Source organism: Equus asinus, chromosome 17, assembly GCF_041296235.1.
Source record: "Equus asinus isolate D_3611 breed Donkey chromosome 17, EquAss-T2T_v2, whole genome shotgun sequence".
NCBI classification, from domain to species: domain Eukaryota; kingdom Metazoa; phylum Chordata; class Mammalia; order Perissodactyla; family Equidae; genus Equus; species Equus asinus.
This window is the reverse complement of record NC_091806.1, coordinates 44512501-44531319: the sequence shown is the minus strand read 5'-3', so window position 1 is coordinate 44531319 and position 18819 is coordinate 44512501. Positions and strand designations below refer to the sequence as shown.

The following is an 18819-nucleotide window of genomic DNA, read 5'->3' as shown; positions in this document are numbered from 1 at the left end:
ATGAAAATAATTACAAAAAGATCAGAGACAATAAAGAGAAGAGAAATGCCCCCTCTACTAGATGGGGTTAAGAAGTCCATTAGGCTCAAAATATGTATGGAATTGAGTTTCTTGCCAAAAGCTATTGTGGCTCAAGTTCTTTGCTTTCAGTGAAGTCAACTCTGCTTCCCTGGCCACAGTTTACTGGATTAGAATCAATGCACAAGCTAATACAACCAGATACAAACCAACATCCCCCTAGCCACGTAGCTAACCACCTCTCATGAATGGTGGGAACTCTGTCCGGTCAGAGTGGAGTTCATGCAGAGTAACAGCAAACCAACCTATCCTACCTCTCTTGAGGATGCTTACTGCTAGGTACACAAAGAGAAGACAGGTCATTCCCAACAAGAAAATGTCTTGTAGAGTCTGAAGTACTAGCCAGTCTCAACTGGGACTCAGGTGACTCCTCTGAGGCTGATAGGACAACTTCATTCCAAAGTACCCTTCAATAAACCTATACAGACACACACAAACACACCAGAACAACCCCAAAAAGGCTATCACTTCACCAATTCGAGACAATTAGTTGTTTCAGGGCTATTCAATACATCAGCTTTCCTTTAAGAGAACAGGCAAAAACGATGTAAGAATAAGAGCCAACTGGAAGAGAGATGTATTTTCAAACTAACTGCAAGTGAGGATCATCAAAGTGTGCACCATTTATCATTTTATTTCTTTTCCTTTTCCTTTATTTTCTGGCTCTTTTCCAACTACCAAAGGCTGGACACAACAGAGAAAGGAAACAAAATTCAATGTAACGTAATTTTTGTGTGAAAGAGGAGGTTAAAACCAAGTGTAAGAGTGAGACTGTTTCTAAGCATCCTTAACTTGAGCCAGTAAAATAAATCCTGTGATAAGTCATTCTACTCACCTTTCCTGTACGGCACATTTGTAAATCTAGCATCAGATATCCATTACAGTATCATTTAAGTTTTTTAATTAGAGAACAACCTTAGAGTGATAACATGATATAAGATTATGACTAATTAAAATTTTTAAATAAACTATAACACAAATCACGACAAAACAAACACAGAAAATGAGGATTTTTTCTTCCTCCACTTACTAGTTGTTACACAATGAAGAGTATTTGTCTGGTGCTTAGAATTTAATGCTTCTATGGAAATCACTAGCTGTCCTTCTAACAACGTCCCCTTTGATACTCCTGCTGTTTCACACTTCCAGTGAATTATTAAATATTTCAAAATCTGAAAGGGCACAATTCAAAGAAAAAACAATCTTCTTTAGAAATCATGGCAATAATAAATTTGTATGATACAGTTAATTCTAATTTCCAAAAAATAGTATTCTTGCTTGCAAAATGTCAACTTTACACTTGTTCCAAACAAAGCACTGTGTCTAAAAAGAAGAAATAGCTAGGGAAGCGACGTAAGAAAGGGGACTGAAATTCAACACAATGCCCGACAAGACAGGAAACGGAGACAATAAATTGCTTTATTCAAAGGATAGGTTCATCTGGAAATAACAATTTGGAAAAATTAAGTGCGAGTTTTTCCTGTTTTTCTTTTTCTCCCTAAACAAAAGCCAACATGAAGACTATGAATGAGAATGGCAGCTAGCTATGAATCATCTTTATTCTTCATGAACTCAACATTTCTGAGGGTCAGAATACTAGTTTAGAGCTCTCCCTCTGGACAAAGATTCCCGTGGCTTTGAATCCCTGATGTGCCTATGCCAGCAGGTGACCTTGGGCAAGTTACTGAACATCTCTGCACATCAGCTTCCTCATTTATCGAAATGAGGACAAACCCCCCACATATGGCTGCTGCTGAATGTCAACAAAATAATATGTGGAAAATGCTTAACGCTGTGCCTGGCATAAAGTAAACGCTTAATCAATATTCGCTATTATTTCTAATCAGTTCATCTGCAGTGAGGACTGCACACAATACTTTAAGTTGAACAGGTCTCCAAGATGTCTGGATAAAACATGCAGTCTTGATGAGACAAATTTAAAACAAAATATATTTATTGAATTCCTATTATTACTTATGACACTAGACCCTCACTTCCACACTAAGGTACCACGGGGAAAATTATTACCCCCTTTTTCAAAGGCAGAGAGAGCTCAGTAAGAGAACTCGGGAACTCAGATTCTAATTTGTACTCCAGTTTTAAGGATGATTTCCAGGCATTTCTACCGTCTAACACTTTCCTTCGCACATCCTTCCACTGCGCTCCCTCTGTTAAGATCTTCCCGAAGTTTCTTTTTCCAGAACGAGAGAGCAGCTGGGCAAAGAACATAGGCCTGCGAGCCAGAAGCTCTGGGTTCCAGCCTAGGTTCTGTCACCCGTGAATGTGATCCTCAAACTTCCTCTGATGACAACGAAGAAGGCCGGAAGGCTGTGGACCTCCAGGGGCCGCCAGGACCATCTCACCCGCCCGGCGTCCCTCACGCCCCGGGGCTCCGAACTCCGGCAGGCCCCTGCCGCGAACGGGCTGTCACAGACGGACAAACGCGGCGAGCGCGCCAGGCGTTCGGTCCCACCTTCCAGAGCACAGAAGCCCTCCGGTCCGCGGTGTGGTCAGGGCTGGGGGCCTCTGAAGCCCGCCCTGTCCCCATCCAGCGACTCCAGGCCCTCGCCCCACACCCTGCTCCACCCGAGGGCCCAGAACGACGTTTCCGCACCCCCTTCTGCTTCCCACAGCACCGTGCGGGGCAGGCCGACTGTCACCGAATCCTATCTTTCCCGAACCTTCCTTCTCCACCTCAGGCAACGCCAGCCCCCTCTGCCCCGACTTCGCGGTCTCCCCACAGAGCCCGCCTCCTCATAGAGCGTCCTTCTCGGCTTTCTCTCCCTTCCCGGCATCACCTCGCACACGGCCACGGCCGTGCCCTCCATTCCGCGCCGGGAGCAGCGGCGACGCCCACCCGCCCGCCGGGTTGCCAGCCGAGCCTTCGACGTCCGCCCGCGCACACGCCCGGCCGCGCGACGCCGTCCCTTCCCGCCCGCGCGCGCGTTTGCCCCGCCCACCGGCCCGGCGCGCCTGCGCACTCTGCGCCGCCCCGCCCGCGGGCCGCCGGGACCTGCCTGGAGCGGTGGAGGCTGCCAGCTGCGCGGCGGCCCGTGGGCGGACGGGTGGGCCAGCCGCGGGGTTGGGGAGAGCCGCGGGAAGGGGCCGAGGCTGGAGGCGAGCAGGAATGAGGCCAGGCCGCGACTCCTCCTTCCTCCCGAAGGAGACTTTCCCACGGTCCCGCCGGGGTGCAGCCCGCAGCCGTGCTCAGAAGGCCGTAGCCGCGCTCGCCGCTTTCCTTCGGCCTGGAGAAGCCGCGGGTGCCGGGGGCGGGGCCCCACGCCGGCCCTTGACCCCAGGCAGCCTCACCTCCTGCGGAGGCTGCCCCAAGTGCCCCAGGCCGACCTCGGGGTTTCAGATACAGCAAATGAAAAGGCAGGAGGGACGGTTAAATTTGAGTTTCAGATCAAAAAGCGGAATTTTTTAAGCGTACGTCGATCCCATGCAATATTTGGGATATACTTATCCTTTAAAAAGTATTTGTTCATCTGAAATTCAAAACTGGGCGTCCTGCCTTTTCTCTGACGACCTGTCCCAAGCATGTCCCCAGCCTAATTCCAAGGTGGCCAGCCAGCCCCAGGCAGAACCTGGAAGGGGACCCTCTGTGGAAAAGGCTGCTCCGCACGTGGATTCTGCACTAAATATGCCGAGGGCGGGAGCTGGCTTTCCCGGGCTCCTGCTGACAGAAGCTCTGGGGCTTTTCCAAGAGTATTCCCAGCTGACAGAAAGGGGGTCCTCCAGGCTCTGGCTGCTGGACTCTGGGTTGGTTCAGGAAGGGGCGTGGTGAGGGGACCTTGAGCCCAAACTGGTGATCTGGCAGCTGGTTCCTCAGGCACCAAAAGAAAACTGTTGAGAGAGATTCCTACGTGGTAAAGAGTTACCCAAGGAGGATGGTGGGACAGGGTGTTGGCTGCTTTCCTTTAGGGAAAATTCTTCCACCCCAGCTCTCAGAAGCCAGGATTGGACAGAACAGGCAGGGCAACTGGCAGAGTGCCTGTCCAATATGCAACCTTGGTGCTACTCCAAAAAGTATGTCTACTGAGACCTGAATCATAGCCTTCTGGAGTCTGTGCTCAGCGCTGTTGACCACCCTCCCCATCTCAGTTGCTCACAGAGAAACCTATTGGAGAAAGGTGTCTTTTATTTCTAGAAAATTCGTTATTATACCATCTCACACTTGATAAGATAGCAGGAATTTGGGAAATCACTGGAGATTCCTCTTCCTTTCACTCCTCTCTCAGGTGTCCCCTTTAGGAAGAGGCGTTGCCAAAGGGAAGAGAGCTAACATTCATTGAATGACTGCCTGTTGTGGGACACCATTGGCTCTTTATGTAAATTTTTTCACTCTCACAAGTATCTTGTGAGATAACTGTTATCTTCTGATGGGTGAGGATGGGTCTTTAAAAATATTTCCCCTGGAGAGTGTTGGCCCAGTAGGAAATGCCCCACCTTGAGAATGGCATTGGGAATGAAGGGTGGAGGGACAGTTGCCGATGTAGAAGTGCTGCAGATGAGCTGGTCATCCTGGCTGTCAGGCCTTCTCCTTGGAATGAGGCTCGGGGGTGAACATGCAGCAGAACATCCACCACCATCCTAGAGGCAGGGGAGGCCTAACAGAAGTAGCCAGGGACACAGCTGCCCCCCCTACTGGATGCAGGCAGAAGCTAGGGAGGGAGCCTCTGATGTGAGGGCCTGCCACATCAGGACTTCCACAGCATAAACCCTGGTAGTCAGGCAAGGTATGACACAGGCTTGACATTTGATGGACTTCTACTCGGTGCTCAGTGGGCTTCTCTTTTTCTTATTTATCTTAACTAATCCTCCCAACCTTGTGTGGGAGGTGTTGTTATCATTTTATAATTGAAGATGAGGTTCCAAGAAGAGGCGGTATGACACTGAGTTTGTAAATGGCAGAGCCAGAACCTGAAGGAAAAATCTCTTGACCCCTCTTTCCACTCCCCCACAATTACCCAGGACATCTCCCACCTGCATGTGACCTACCTAACTGATGTCTCAGAGTTCTGTAGTATGGGAACATTAACATGACCGTGAGAAAGCCATGCAAATCCCTCCATGCAAAAGCTAAGAGCCAATGAACTCAGATACCCTCGTCTCCCACAAACTGAGGCTTGAATGAGCCACAGCTCCCAGCCCTTCTCTCCCCATCAATGTTTGCCCCTAACTTGTTTGGGGTCTAGTAACTAATACACTATTGGACTGATGCCACGTTATTGAAAGTGTTCTTACTCAGACCTCATCTTCAGAGCAATAGAATGTTAGATCCAGAGGGACTATAGAGGTTATCGATTATATTCAATAGATGAAGAAATTTGAGGCCCAGCAGCCGGCCCCGTGTCCGAGTGGTTAAGTTCGCGTGCTCCGCTTTGGCGGCCCAGGGTTTCACAGGTTCGGATCCTGGGCAGGGACCTAGCTTTCCTCATCAGGTCATGCTGAGGTGGCATCCCACATGCCACAACTAGAAGGACCCACAACTAGAAATATACAACTATGTACCAGGGGGCTTTAGGAGAAAAAGGAAAAATAAAATCTTAAAAAAAAAAAAAAGAAATTTGAGGCCCCAAATTAAATGCCCAAGGTTCAGGCCGCCATAGTCAACCAGGTCAACCAAGGAGCCTTTGGGTGCTGCTCTGGATATTTTCCGCCCTGGTGTTCAGGGTCTCAGCAGTCCCCCAGTCCTTAGACTTAGTGGTATATGGATTCCGCTCGCGTTCCTCCACTCACCTCAGGATTTGGATTAGGGTTTCATGTCCACTTTGGATGTCCTGTTTATTCTGAGAAGAAATCCCCTGTCTGGTCAGAAGAGACCCCACCTGAAGAGCCCCAGACTGATTCTAACCCAAACCCAAGTTTTTAAGAGGAACCAGAACATCCCAGGGAAGTCTGCCAGGTGAACAGTGACATTTTAGGAACTGTTAAGGTGTCTTTCCCTTTTGAATGCGCCCTCTCTGTGGATATCATTTCTAGACAGTCTTAGATCCTACCTGTTCTCAGCCTCCGCTAGAACATTCAAAGGTCCTGAAGAGATTGACCCTAGGAACTTAGGTGGAAAATATCCCTGAGGTTCCCCTTATGAGCCTGATGTAAAACTAAGTCCATTTGAGGAGTTTCTTTTCCCCTGGGAAACTACTAAAAGAGGCTGTTTCCCATACAGACAATAGGAAAGGGTTAACTGCTTCTCTCGGGTCCTGAGCCAAGTCTGTCCCCCACCGGTTCCCATAACCGGGTTTCCTGAAATGGAGCAGGTCCCAGGTGCCTCTCCACTAATCACATCCTTGGAAATGGGGCCAGGAAGCTCAGATTAGCTCATCTCTTCACCTTGTTGAGGCCTTCTCCACCTGGAGCACTGAATCTGGGGCAGCTTCGTTACTCACCTCCCTCTGCCTTCCTATCAGGGGTCAGACAGGGATGTTCTTGCAGAGGAATGTCAGGTTATGGGGGCACTAAAGGTCATAGCGGTGTTGACTTTTGTGCCAATTCTAGGACTACAGCATTTGCTCTTCCTCATTCTAAGACTTATGGGCAAAGGAAAGATTGTCCCCTCCAAGACAATACCAACGTTTGTATAACTAGAGTATTTTCTACTTCACCCTCATTCCCTGTGTTTTCTTCCTCTCCTTCTTCGAATGACTGACTATGATACCGGGTAGCTTCCCGTTTTTCCCGCCTGACAATCACCTTTTGCACAGAGTCTCTGATTTTTCATGTAACAGTAGCAGGTTCTGGGCCCAGCCCAGGAGGTTTCATTCCTTTCCTGTTAGTGTCCAATTTCTCCTCTTCCTAAATAACCAATAAAATCTATATCACAAAGTGGTTCTGCTCTCTGTAATTGGCTTTTTACCTCCTCTCTAGGCAGAGTTGAATTTGTCCTCCCAGCTGATGTCCATCAAAAGGGAAGTACTCTTTGTGTCATAAAAGCCTCGGGAATGGAAACAGCAGTATAATCTGGTCACATATGGCCAAGTAAACCTATTGATCCAAAGGCCAGATGATCAACTCTGTTTGAAAGACAAGTAGACTAACTGAGACAGAGATTCGTCTTTGAGGAGCCCCATTTAAGAGGACGCTGGCTCCACGTGTTCAGTCTTGGTTCAGTCTTTGTACGATCACAGTACTCTGAAGTACTTTACCAGGAATGCTGGTGTAAAAAGTCTTGAAAACTGGCAATATGGAACCTTAGTTGAGCTGATTTTTCGCTGATCTCTGAAGTTGACTTGATTTTCATCTGTTCTAGCTTTCAGGCCACTACTGTCTTCTATTTGCTCAATTTTCATTCTCACCAGTCGAGAAGAGGCTGTAGGATCAAAAGTCTAAAAGGGTCAGGATGTCTGAATTCTTTTCCCATTTTACCACTTACTTTAGGTGTTATGTTCTAGTTTTCCACAACTAAAATAGGAAAATTCTCCCAGGAATATAGTTAAAATAACATCTGTGAAACAATTCGAGAGTTTTACAATCTCTAAATTAGAAGAAATCTTAGAATTCATTTAATCTAGTACTTCCTAACCAGAGGAACAATATTTTTTCCAATCCACTTCCTTTCTCCCCACCCCCTCCTCCTGAATAGCCTCTCTCTCCCTCCTTCCTCAGCCTCTTCCTGGTATGCAAGATCAAGAACTGATCTAGTTTGCATAGTATATTTCGTGTGTGTAGGGTTGGGAAACACTGCCCTAATTCACCTCCCTGTTTCTTGCAATAGTCATTCTAACAGTCCTGACAAGTTGATATCTAGCTTTTATTTGAATATCTCGTGTTGGGAAATTTTCCACTTCAGAGGCAACCCATTCCAGTTTTGGACGGCAGTGATTTGGTAGTTTTTCATTATATCGAACTGAAATCAGCCCCACTCTATCTTCCACCCATTGGTTCCAGCTCTGCCCTTTGAAACCACACAGAGTTTGTCTAATCCCTTTGTAAAGGGGAGTGGGATATACCCAGGATTGTTATTGTTAACTTGTCACAGTGGTTCAGACCTGGCCTGAATGATTGTATTACAGATGTCTTGTGCATTGTACACTAGCTGTATTCCTAAAACATTGTATACACCCAGTTTTATGTGAATCAAATCATTTTAGACATGTTGGGAAGTTGACTGTCTAAAAGAAATCCTATCAGTTCTTTCATAAACTGAAGAATCCTTTTGTAATGCAAATAACATCCCCCATTAACCTTTTATGCAAATCTAGATTTTCATACATTATGTTTTACTTAAGGCAAGATTTCCCTATATAAAAAACAAGTAAAATAATGATAATAGCAATACCTAACATTGATTGAGCCTTCTTCTGGCACCAGGTGTCATGCACCTGACACGCATTATTTAATTTCTCACCACAACTTCCCTTAAAATCATCCCCTATTTACAGATGAGAAAACCAAGGCTAAGAGAAGTTAAATAACTTGTCCAAGGTCACACAATTAGAAAGTGTTGGACCAGAATTCCAACAAGGTCTCAAGACTCCAGGATCTTGTGTCTTAACCACCTGGAAGTTTCAGGTGCCAATGATAGTTGAAATGACTGGCTCCTAGCTGTGTGCCACAGCACAAGGAAATTAGGCTACAATACAGAAAACTGACCTAAGATTTCTACAGCTTCAAAGATGTCCACAGACCCCACTCTTTTTGGGTTACGGCGTGGTGGGTTTCCCAGCAGAGCTCACATTTCCCAGTGCAATTTGATCAGGGAACCCCAAAGGCTTCCCTTCAGCTGTTAGTATTAAGCAGATGCTGCTAAAATTTATTTCAGGTATATGGGGATGATCAATCACTTTTTCAAGGGGTCCGGGTATCCCCAGGGGTTCGCGGCATAAGCTGCTTAGAAGAAAGAAGCAGTTCATGATTGACAGGTAGAATCATAAGTGTTGAGAGTCGTGATTGATCCCAGCCTGCTCCTAGATCGGTTAGAATCATTCAAATGGGTTTTTAAGCCCAGTTTTTAATGGTGTTTAGGTTTGCAAGTTAAAAATAGTTTGGGGAAAAAAAATAGTTGGGTCCATAAATAAGTGCTGTTTTGAATCCAAACTGGACAAAGATAAATGGATGTAACACTTCCGTGTCCTCAAACCAGGTCCAGTTTCTCCAGTTTAGTCAACAACAGCGCACACTCACATTGCTCAGCTCAGAACACATCCCTAGAGGCTCCTAGAAGCCTAGACTTTTCTACCCTGTGTGAGGGAGCTCCAGGTAGGACTCTTGTGCTCTCCGTGCCCTCCTCCACCCACCCCACCATCACAATGCCCCTTTAACTTGAGACTTTATCTTGGTTCATCTGCAGACTTTTGCTTTCAAATACACGATCTTTCTTTGCAAATCGTGTCTCGAGCTGGTGTGACACCGGCCTCCTGGTACACTAGCCTCAGGAAATCAGGTCAGTCCTTGTAAGGCACTGGAACTCCCTTGCAAGCCCACCTTTCTGACTTTTAGTTGTACAGCAGGCATGGTTAGAACCTCAAGTCATAGACTCAGATGAGGAAATATGTAATTCTCTTTATTTCTCAACCTAGCTCCTCAGCCCCCATTTCTGTGAATAGCAGAAAAATAATAAAGCTCACCAGTTCAAGACAACTCACTCATTTCGAGTTTTAAACTCAGTCTCTTAGGATTCTCCTCCCGGTCCCCTTCTCCTGACGATGTTCTAGTGTGGGGTTTACGTATCATTCTGACATCAAGGAAGGGGCTTCAAGACCAAGTGCCATCTTCTGTCTCTCTTGCTTAACTGATCAAGTGTAGCTTCCTTCATTTGGTGTTGGCATTTGGCTCTACCACCACTGCATCTGCTGCGGAGTTCCCTGACAGGTGGACCCTGTGGCCTTGGTATAGACGAAGCACAGTGATTGCTTCATGGGGAGCTCAGTGGCTCCCCCCTCAGCTCTTCCTGGCACTACTGCACCTGCATCTGGTCCCTGATCTTGCACCCCTCAGCGTCTACTATGGAGTTCTCACCCCCTACTTCACAGCAGGCCCCACGGGGACCCAGTTCTCAGCTCACCCTCACACTCCTCTCAGGGGCTGGATACCAAGGAACTTTTCAGATTTCCTCCAAATATAAAGGAGCCGAAGAGACTTGGGCTTAAGGGGTGAGAAGGCTGGGCGTGATGAGGAGCTGGAATTTATCTCAGACCTGCTTTGTCTCCACAAGTGACAATGCCACTTCTACTCTGTGGCTGTTGCCCCTTATTAGCACAGGGTACTTTGAAAGGCTGTGTCTTCTCCGAGTTCCAGGAGTGAAATGGAGCATATCCCCTTCTGTCTACTATTGTTTGGCAGTGGGGACAGAAAACGAAGCCCCACAGTTGCATCTAACCTCTCTTTCTCTCCTTTCCCAATCCTTTTCAATTCTGCTCCAAGCTCAAAAAGGATTATATTTTCTGTGTGGAGGGGAAACTCACATGTTCTTCCCAATTCAACAGTTGACGGCAGAAACTTTGAGCGTTAGGTTTATCAAGTTCTGTCTCTTGATATTTAAGGGGAAGCTCTGAAGGAAAAAAAAATCCCCCTCAAGAACCTGGCTCTTACAGTTTAAAAACTGAAGCTTTCAAGAACATCTCCTCTGCAATAGATTTTAAAAGGTCTAGTTAAGAGTTCAAAAGCCAAGAATTTGAGTGTGAACTTTCTGTATCCTCCTCACGCAGAGGGCAGTGTATCTAGAAAGCACTTGCTGCTGGTTACGATGGGGGAGTAGATTAGGGGTAAAAGAAATGGAAAACACATTGTTTGATATGAAAACAACTAGTTTCGTCTATTCACAACAAGGAATCACCTTCTCCTCCAAGGTCTTTTCTGTCATTCATTAATTTATTGCACAGATACCTATGAGTCCACTCTGCTGGGGATACAACTGTGAAATGGATTCTCTTCCCTCACGAAGCTCACTCTCTAAGAGGGAACACAACCAATGGACAGTGGTGAGCAAGTATGGAGTATGGCTGTCAGAAGGCCCCTGGCCCAGACTTGGAGCCCAGGGAAGGCTTTCTGGAAGAAACGACACCTCAACTGAGACCAAGGTGAATGGAAAAGGAAGAGTTTCCAGCCAGAGGGAAAAGCATGTTCAAAATCCCACAAACATCAGAAAACTCTAATAGGTTCCTTATGTCTAGGACACAGAGTGTCAAGTGAGGAGTGGTGAGAAATGAGGCCGGCTATGAGATAAGCAGGGCATGTAAACTCTGTTAAGAACTTTGGACTTTATCCCAAAGGCATTAGGGAGCCACTGAAGGCTTTTCAGCAGAGGAGTGATCTGTCAGATTGTTGTCTTAAAAAGACTCCTCTAGCTGCAGAGTGATAGATAAGGTGGCCAAGGGAGAAGGCATAGAATGAGAAAAGGGCCGAGAACAAAACACCACCAACAATGACAACAACAAAATTAAGTGACAGGCAGAAAAGGAGCTCACAAAAGAAACAAAGGAGGGACCACAAGGGTTGAAGGAAAACCAGGAGAGAGTGTGGCAACTCTAAACCAAAGGAAGAAAATTTCAAGAAGCAGGGCATAATTAGAATCAATTGCTGCCAAGAGAAACAGGAAGACAGCAACTGGAAATTGATGCTGTATTTGGCAGTAGGATTTTTGACGACCTTGCTGAAAGCAGCTTTAGAGGAGTAGAAGTTGTACTGGATTAAATCAATTGCATTGATGCTCATCTACCCCCTTCCCACACCGTCTATCTCTACACTTCTGTCTTCCAAACGTATATCTTAAGTCCAGACTTCCTCTTTGAGCTCCATACCCAGGTACAATTGACCACTCAATGTCTCCACTTGATTCCTTCAAAAGTATCTCAAACTCAGCAGCTTCCAAAACTAACACTCTCCCCCCGCCCCCAAACCTGGTCTTCCTCCGGTATGCCTCATCTCAGCAAACGGTACCCCATTCTTCCAGTTGCACAGTCCATCCAAGAAAAACCCTTTTTCCTCACCACCACGTCTATATCTACCCCATCACCACATCTTGTTAATTCTTTCTACCTAGGTGTTCCTCCGTCTCCACTGTCATCATCCAAGTTCAAGCGACCATCTCCTCTCACCTGAACCACAGCAGTGGCCTCCTAACTGGTTTCTCACATCAACTTGCGCCCCCCTCCAACCTATTCCCCACACAGTGGCTGGAGTAATCCTTTTAAAATACAAAGTTGATCACTTCGCTTCCTTGGTTCAAATCCTTCAAAAGCCTCCCAGGGCTCTAAAGGTGAAAAACAAAATTCTTTAAATGACCTTGCACGCCCTGCATGACTAGCCCTTGCCTATCTTCCCACCTAGAATTCACCCCACATTCCCTCTTGCCCTCTGCTTTCTCTCCCACTGCCTTTCTCTCTGTTTCTCACATGCACCCTGCACCCTGCGGCATCAGGCCTGCTATCCATACGCTCTGTGTCCCTGTAACTAAGAATGTGGCTCACGTGTCAGGCTGTCTGGGTTAAAATCCCAGCTCCGCCCGCGCCTGGTTCAATGACCCTGGGGATGGCACTTAATCTCTCAGTCCCTCCGTTTCTTCTTCTGTAAAATGGGGCTAATACTTACCTCTCAGAGCTGTTACAAGAATTAAATGAAATGATATGTGTAAAGTGCTAGAAATATAGTCCCCAATTAATGTTAGTAACTGCTATTATTATACCCCATTCTCTGCCTGGTTAATGCTTCTCATATCTCAGATCTCAGCTCAAATTACCGGAGGGAGGTCTCCCGTGACCCCCCACTCCCTAAGCAGGTTACGACTCTCTGTTAAATCCTCACATAGCATCCTGAACTTTTCATTCATTATACTTTGTTATTATCTATCTGTGGGGTTATTTTATTAATATCTGTCAACCCTACCAGACCGTAAGCTCCAAGAAGATAGAGGCAGTATCCATGTGACTCATCGTTAGATCCCCAGATCCCAGCATGGTGCCTGGCACATAGGCCAGATGGTTTTTGAATGAATGTGTGATTGAATGGCAGGCAAGCAAGTGGAGTCAATGAGTTCAAGCGACTCAGGAAGACTGTGATCATAAAGATTAAGAGCAAGACATGGAGAAGGATCATGGTTTCTCACTTATTTTTTAAGCTAGCAGACACTTGAGCATGTTAAAATGCTGACGGGAAGGAGCCAGAGAAGAGGGAGCTCACCAGGAGTGTGAGCCACGAGGCTGCGGGAGGGGATGGGACTTGGGACAGGAGCCAGAAGAATCAGTCTCAGATAGGAGGAGAGACACCTCTTCATGGTATAGGAATGAGAGCTGAGAATTCAGCTCTATCTGTAGGTTTCGTGGCAGGAAGTCCTACCAAGACCTTTCTGTGAATCTTGGTAACGTGGGCAGCAAATCTGGATTCTCTGAGAAGCTCAGCATACTTGGGAACATCGTTCCATTCCCATTTGTAACTTATGTAAAAAGGAAGCAGACGTTTTCTTCATCATTGTCTGTACTGACGCACCACGGAGCAAAATAACAAGTTTCCAAAGCAACTCGGTAACAGAGCTGAGGCGAGGGATCTCAGTGTTCTCTTTACTGAGCATGCTTCCTCCCCCAGTTGGGAAACAGTACGGTAAAACGATAATATGGAGAAGTAATGATGGCTGACACTGGTGGAGTGTTACTACGTGCCAGGCACCTTTCTAGTACTTTCCCTGCAATAACTCATTTGGGCCCACATGATGAGGAAACTGAATTCTGGGGAGGTTAAGGAACTTGCCCAGGTCAACGGCTAGTAGGTGGCAAAACTAGGTTTTGAACCCACGGGTCTGACTCCAAAATTGATGCTGTTAACCCCTCTGCTGTCTTCTCTCTCTAGCAGAGGGGAGAGAACATATAGGAATCAGAAGACCCGGGGTCTCTACCTGAACTAACTGTGGACTTGGGCACTCAGGCGTCGCCGGAACACCAGTTTGCTCATCAATGAAATGAGACTGAGAATGTTTACCTTACGAAGCTTTTCAAAGGATCATGAAATGCTGAAAATGGGAAATCACTATACAAAAGATATTATTATTATGCTAATCATAAGACCTAATATCCTTGTCTGCTAATTGGATCACAAATCCGATAGGCTGTTGGTGAGTGAGACCCTCGGTTCCCATAACCAGCATAGCAGCAGCAAATTGGCTGTTTCTCATCCCACCAGCTTTAACATCCCCAACCAAGTCTCCTTGGGGTCCACACCTCGGTGCTCCCTTCCCCCTGCACACACTCACTGCCACCTCTGGGAACAGTTACAGCTTACGCCCTCACTTCTTTGGTTCCGTTGCCTGAAGGAATGAATGTTAAGGAGTAAGTAATAAATAGTCTGGATTACAGCTAATGGTGAAGTGTACCATAGAAGGCCAAGTTCCAGCTTGGTGATACAATCATTGTTCCAGTTTAGTGATGGAATCAGACTATTAGAGCTAGAAGAAAGCTTCAAGGTCATTGTTTAGTGCAACCCCCCATCCCCTCTTCCAACCCATTTCATAGACCAGGAAAACTGAGGCCACGTAGGTGAGATGACACAACTAGTTAGGACTGGTAGCAGGACTTTTTATTTACCTTGAAAATCTTTCCAAATAGGTTTAACACAAACGCTTTCACCTTGCCAAAATCATATCAGGAAAGTACTTCAATTACTTATATATTAGTTTCGGTATGCATACCTTTTGAGAAAGGAGCGAAATCCTAAAATTTGATTACCCATAAATAAATAAAACGTTAAACCCAATAATTCACACAAAGCTCATTCTTCACATTGCCCTCACTTGGTCATTTCAGGCATTTCTCAGGTAAAAATAGGCCCACATCTTCAGGAGAAGTATAGCCTAATGGTTAGATTCAGACTACTCTATACAAAGCCCACTCTATGGTTCATCTCTAAGCTTAGTCTGGCAGTCTGGAAGGAACAGTACCTACCTCTTAGAGCTGGAGTGAGGGCTGGGGGTCACAGGAAATCATGCACTTTTAGCACGTACCTGGCACTCTATAACTTTGTTATCATTTGGGCATAATTCTTTCCTCTCTTAAGCAGATAGCAATTCACCTTGGTTAATGACCTTAGACCTTAGACCACTCAGATCCTACTAAAGCAGGGAGAAACCCAGCTGTGCCAGGCCTAGAAATGTCCATCCCCGCCCCCACTCCCTCTTAAGACAGTGAGTAGGCCGGAATTCTCCCGGTTGATAAATGAGAGGAGCTGAGAAGGAGCCGAGAGCCGCAGCGATGACTGTTCCGAGAATCTGATCCGCCAGAAGGCGAATCTCCACCACATGTACCATGGAGATGCTTTGGGAAAGAGAGCCGGCCTACCTGCCTGAAGGAGGACGCGAGAGAGAAGGGATGCGTGAAGGAAATGCTTAAAGGGAGATGGACTGGAGGTGCCCAAAGAGGAAAATTTGAAAAGGAAAACAGAGGCTGGATACTGGAAACCTTCTGGGCGGTGAGTGCCATTAAAGGAAGGATTGCGCGTTCTGGGGACACAGATTTTGGAGGAGAAGCGGAGTAGGGACAAAGGTAGGGTACTCAAACTGCGGAGATCCAGCCCGGCAAGCTGTGGGGGCAAGCTGTGGGAGGTACCCAGAATGGCCCAGGGGTGACCCAGGGCCGGCGAGGACCGGAAGGCGGGATTGGGGGACACCCACAGGGAAGGTGGGGGACGGTCGGGAGCCGGCAGCGAAGCCGCCTCCGCGTTCGCCCCGGGGAAGGTCAGCGACCCCGGGCCCGGGAGCCGCGCGGAGAACCGAGAGGGGCCGCGGTTGCCATGGCGCCGGGCAGGGAGGGGGTGACTCGGGCCCCGCCCCGAGCCCCGCGGGGCCGCGGGCTCCAGATGGTCCCGGGCCTCCCGCGGGAGCCGCCGGCCTGCGGCAGGGGGAGGCTATTGTCCTCCATCCGCGGCGCCGCAGTCCCGCCGCTCGCGCCCGCGCGCCGCCACGCGCCCCGCCGCCGCCGGCCCCGCGCGCCCCCCGCGCAGCTCGCGCCCCGTGACAGCGCCCGCCCGCCGCCCGCTGTGAGCCCCGCCGCCTCCGGGCCACCCGCCGCCGCCCGCAACCACCCCTTGCGGCAGGGCTGCGGGCGCAGCGACCACCGGTGCGCCCCCGCTCGCCGCGCTCCCGCCTGCGGGGCCGGCGCTCCGCACCGAGGTAGGTGCCGGCGCCGGGAACGCTTTGTCCGGGCCGGCGGGGCGGCGTGCTTTGTGCAGCGCGTGCGGGCGGCTGGGTCGGGGTCGGGGTCGGGGTCGGGGTCGGGTTCGGGGCCAGCCAGGGGAGCCGGGGAGGGAGGATGCGGCGCCTGGCCCTCGCTCCCGCCCGGTCCTGGGGACAGGATGGAGAGAGTCATGTGCCAGCCACCCAGGTACCAGTGTGCGGGCGGTGGGGGGTCGAGTCTTGGGAAACGTGGGCCTTTCCAGAGCCAAGAGAAGAGTCTGGAAGAGTTGAGGCTGACAAACGCGAGAAGGGATCGGGTCGGCTGGGCTCGGAGCGTGTCTGACAGCGCCGGCTGTCCGCGTAGCTGAGGCTCCTCGGCGGACCGGCCGGCGCCGGTCCAGCTGCTGCGGACACGCTCGGCGGTCTCTGCCCGGGTCTGCGAGTGCCCGGCTCCCTCTCGGGAGCTTGCTGGGGGCTTCTTCTGGAGCCGGGTGGGCTTCTCCTCGCCTCTTCGGTAGCTAGCTCCACGCTCTCCTTTATGCAAATTCACAGTGTGGTGTGAGAGGGGGATACGATTGGTTGTGGTGACCAGAACACTGGCAGAGGGAGAATAAAGCCCCTTCGGGTGGTGAGGAAGCCTCGCTGTAAGGCGTTTCTGTGGCTGGGACATGCAGAGGGCTTGGAGACCTCCCGGCACAGGAACTATCTGGCAAGGCCTCCTCCTGGATTATTCCAATTCCAGCACCACAGTTGGCATTTACCGTCCACTCTGGCTTGGAAAGACTTTACTCTGTTAACCCCATGGCATTGCATGCTTCTACGAGATGCACTCTTGCCCCTGTCCTAACCTGCTACATGTCGTCTCCGTGGGCTGTTTCTCAGCTGCCCTCCTCCCCTCCTGCAGCAGCCACAGTTCCAGCGCTCGAGAGCTGGTCAGTTCAGGCATGGGCAGGGTATCCACAAACCAGTTTTCCTTGAAGGTGAAGGGGGCAGAGTGAGTTCCAAATATGTGTCTTCGCTTGAGATGCAGGGCAACCTCTTGGCGTATTCAGAGGAGCAAAGGATTAGGGAGGACAAAGCTAATATGGATCTTAGATTTGTCCCTTAGAGAAAGTGATGTAACTCGTCAGTTAGACACCTGGGGGAGGTGGGTAGCAAGGGAGTGAAAATTAGTCTGAATTATTCTGCCCTGAGTGGAGGATTCTAAAGGAGAAGATCAATCAAAAGTTGAATCCCACTCTTCAGCCCAGTCCCTCAGTTCCTTGGAGGAGAGTTCCTGTGCTTTATCGGGGACAGCCTTGAGGAGAGTGGGTCTGGGTTTTGTTTCTCTCCTGGATGTCTTATTCCCCTGAGTGCATCTTTCTTTTCTCTTCCTAGGAGCCCTGAGTTTATTGGTGATCTCTTTTTCCTTTATCTCTCCGCTGGTCCACTCATACTTTGAGTCAAATAAGATTTTTACTTTGCCAAAGTCCTCATTTTTTTTCTAATCTATTATTCAACCTGCTGTCATTTGTTCAGCTCTGCCTCCCCATAGCGTCTCTAGCCATAACGTCCTCCTTCCACACATCTGTGATTCGCCTGTGCCGGCGCATCAGCTCTGTTTGTCTCGTTAGATTGAGAGCCCGCTCCATCTTCAGTTTCCTCTCTCATCCCCTGAGGCTTCTGGCTCTTTGTGGGTCTTGGGGTTTCTGAGGGGAAGTTGTATTTGAGTTCAGTCTGGGATAGAGCCCGAGCAGACCCAGCAGCTAACTTTGGGGCACACTCACCCCGGAAACTTTGTGTCTTCTCACCCCTTGTCGCTCCTGTAATCAATTCTAACTGTTCCTCATCTTTGTACAATGGTGGCCTTCAAAGTGTGGTCCCCGGACCCGTAGCTTTAGTATGATCTGGGAACAGATTAGAAATGCAAATTCCCTGGCCCCACCCCAGAGCTACTGAACAGAGATTCTGGGGGGCAGGGCCCAGTGAGCTGTGTTTTAACAGCCTTCCAGGTAACTGTGGTTCAGGCAAGTTTGAGACTCTCTGGTCCTGAACTGTACGGCTCAACCCAGACAGTCCTCCCGCTGAGGAGCAGAGGGTCTTCTCCGATCCCATTTTCATTCTTTCCTTGAGTTTTTCTCTAGTCCTAAGAAAGACGTTAATTTGATGGCCAAAAAATGAATTCTGGTCCATTCATTCAATATGTCTTTACTGAATATCTATTGTACTGGGCTTGAAAAACCCAAACAGGAGTAAGACACAGCCCTTGTCCTTAATGGGTTAAAAGTGGAACGGGCAGAGAGACACATAAACAAGTAACTATAATACAGTGTGATAAGTGCGCTAATAGCTGCCTGCTGAAGTGCTGTGGGAGCACAGAGGAGGGGATGATCAACTCTCTCCGAGGGAGGTAGAGAATTAATCAGGAACAGGATGTGGCGAGAGGAGGAATTAGGGTACATGACAGGCTCTAGCCCAGGGGATAGGATTTCTAGCTTTACACGCTGGCTAAATCGGTGGGAAGGGGAAGCGAGGCAGCTGCCCCTGAGGGTCGGCACGCGGCTGAACAGAGTCTGCATCCCGCGGCGCTTGGGCGTAAAATCTAGCAGGACCCCAGGCTTGCAGCTGGCAGGATTGGCTTTATTCTAGCAGGACCAATGTAAGCT

At 48.6% G+C, this 18819-nt stretch overlaps 2 protein-coding genes across 13 annotated transcripts in view; one reads left to right on the top strand and one right to left on the bottom strand.

Annotated features, from left to right (window-relative positions):
- The window catches only part of RCE1 (Ras converting CAAX endopeptidase 1), an 86254-nt gene extending 83254 nt beyond the window's left edge, over window positions 1–3000 (bottom strand). For all 11 annotated transcript variants that reach the window (XM_070488254.1, XM_070488258.1, XM_070488253.1 and 8 more), the window contains exons 1-2: window positions 2877–3000; window positions 1109–1250 (exon numbers count right to left, since the gene is read on the bottom strand). In XM_070488254.1, the coding sequence (XP_070344355.1) occupies window positions 1109–1250; window positions 2877–2906 (172 nt within the window). In that variant the 5' untranslated portion in view covers window positions 2907–3000. The remainder of the gene's footprint in view (window positions 1–1108; window positions 1251–2876) is intronic.
- Window positions 3001–15209: 12209 nt separating this feature from the next.
- The window catches only part of SPTBN2 (spectrin beta, non-erythrocytic 2), a 40381-nt gene continuing 36771 nt past the window's right edge, over window positions 15210–18819 (top strand). The window contains exon 1 of one of the 2 annotated variants that reach the window (XM_070488231.1): window positions 15210–15471. The gene's annotated coding sequence lies outside the window, so the exon portion shown is untranslated. Of the gene's footprint in view, window positions 15472–16032; window positions 16172–18819 lie in introns of those variants that run through there. The other variant, XM_014844742.3, reaches the window with a different exon arrangement.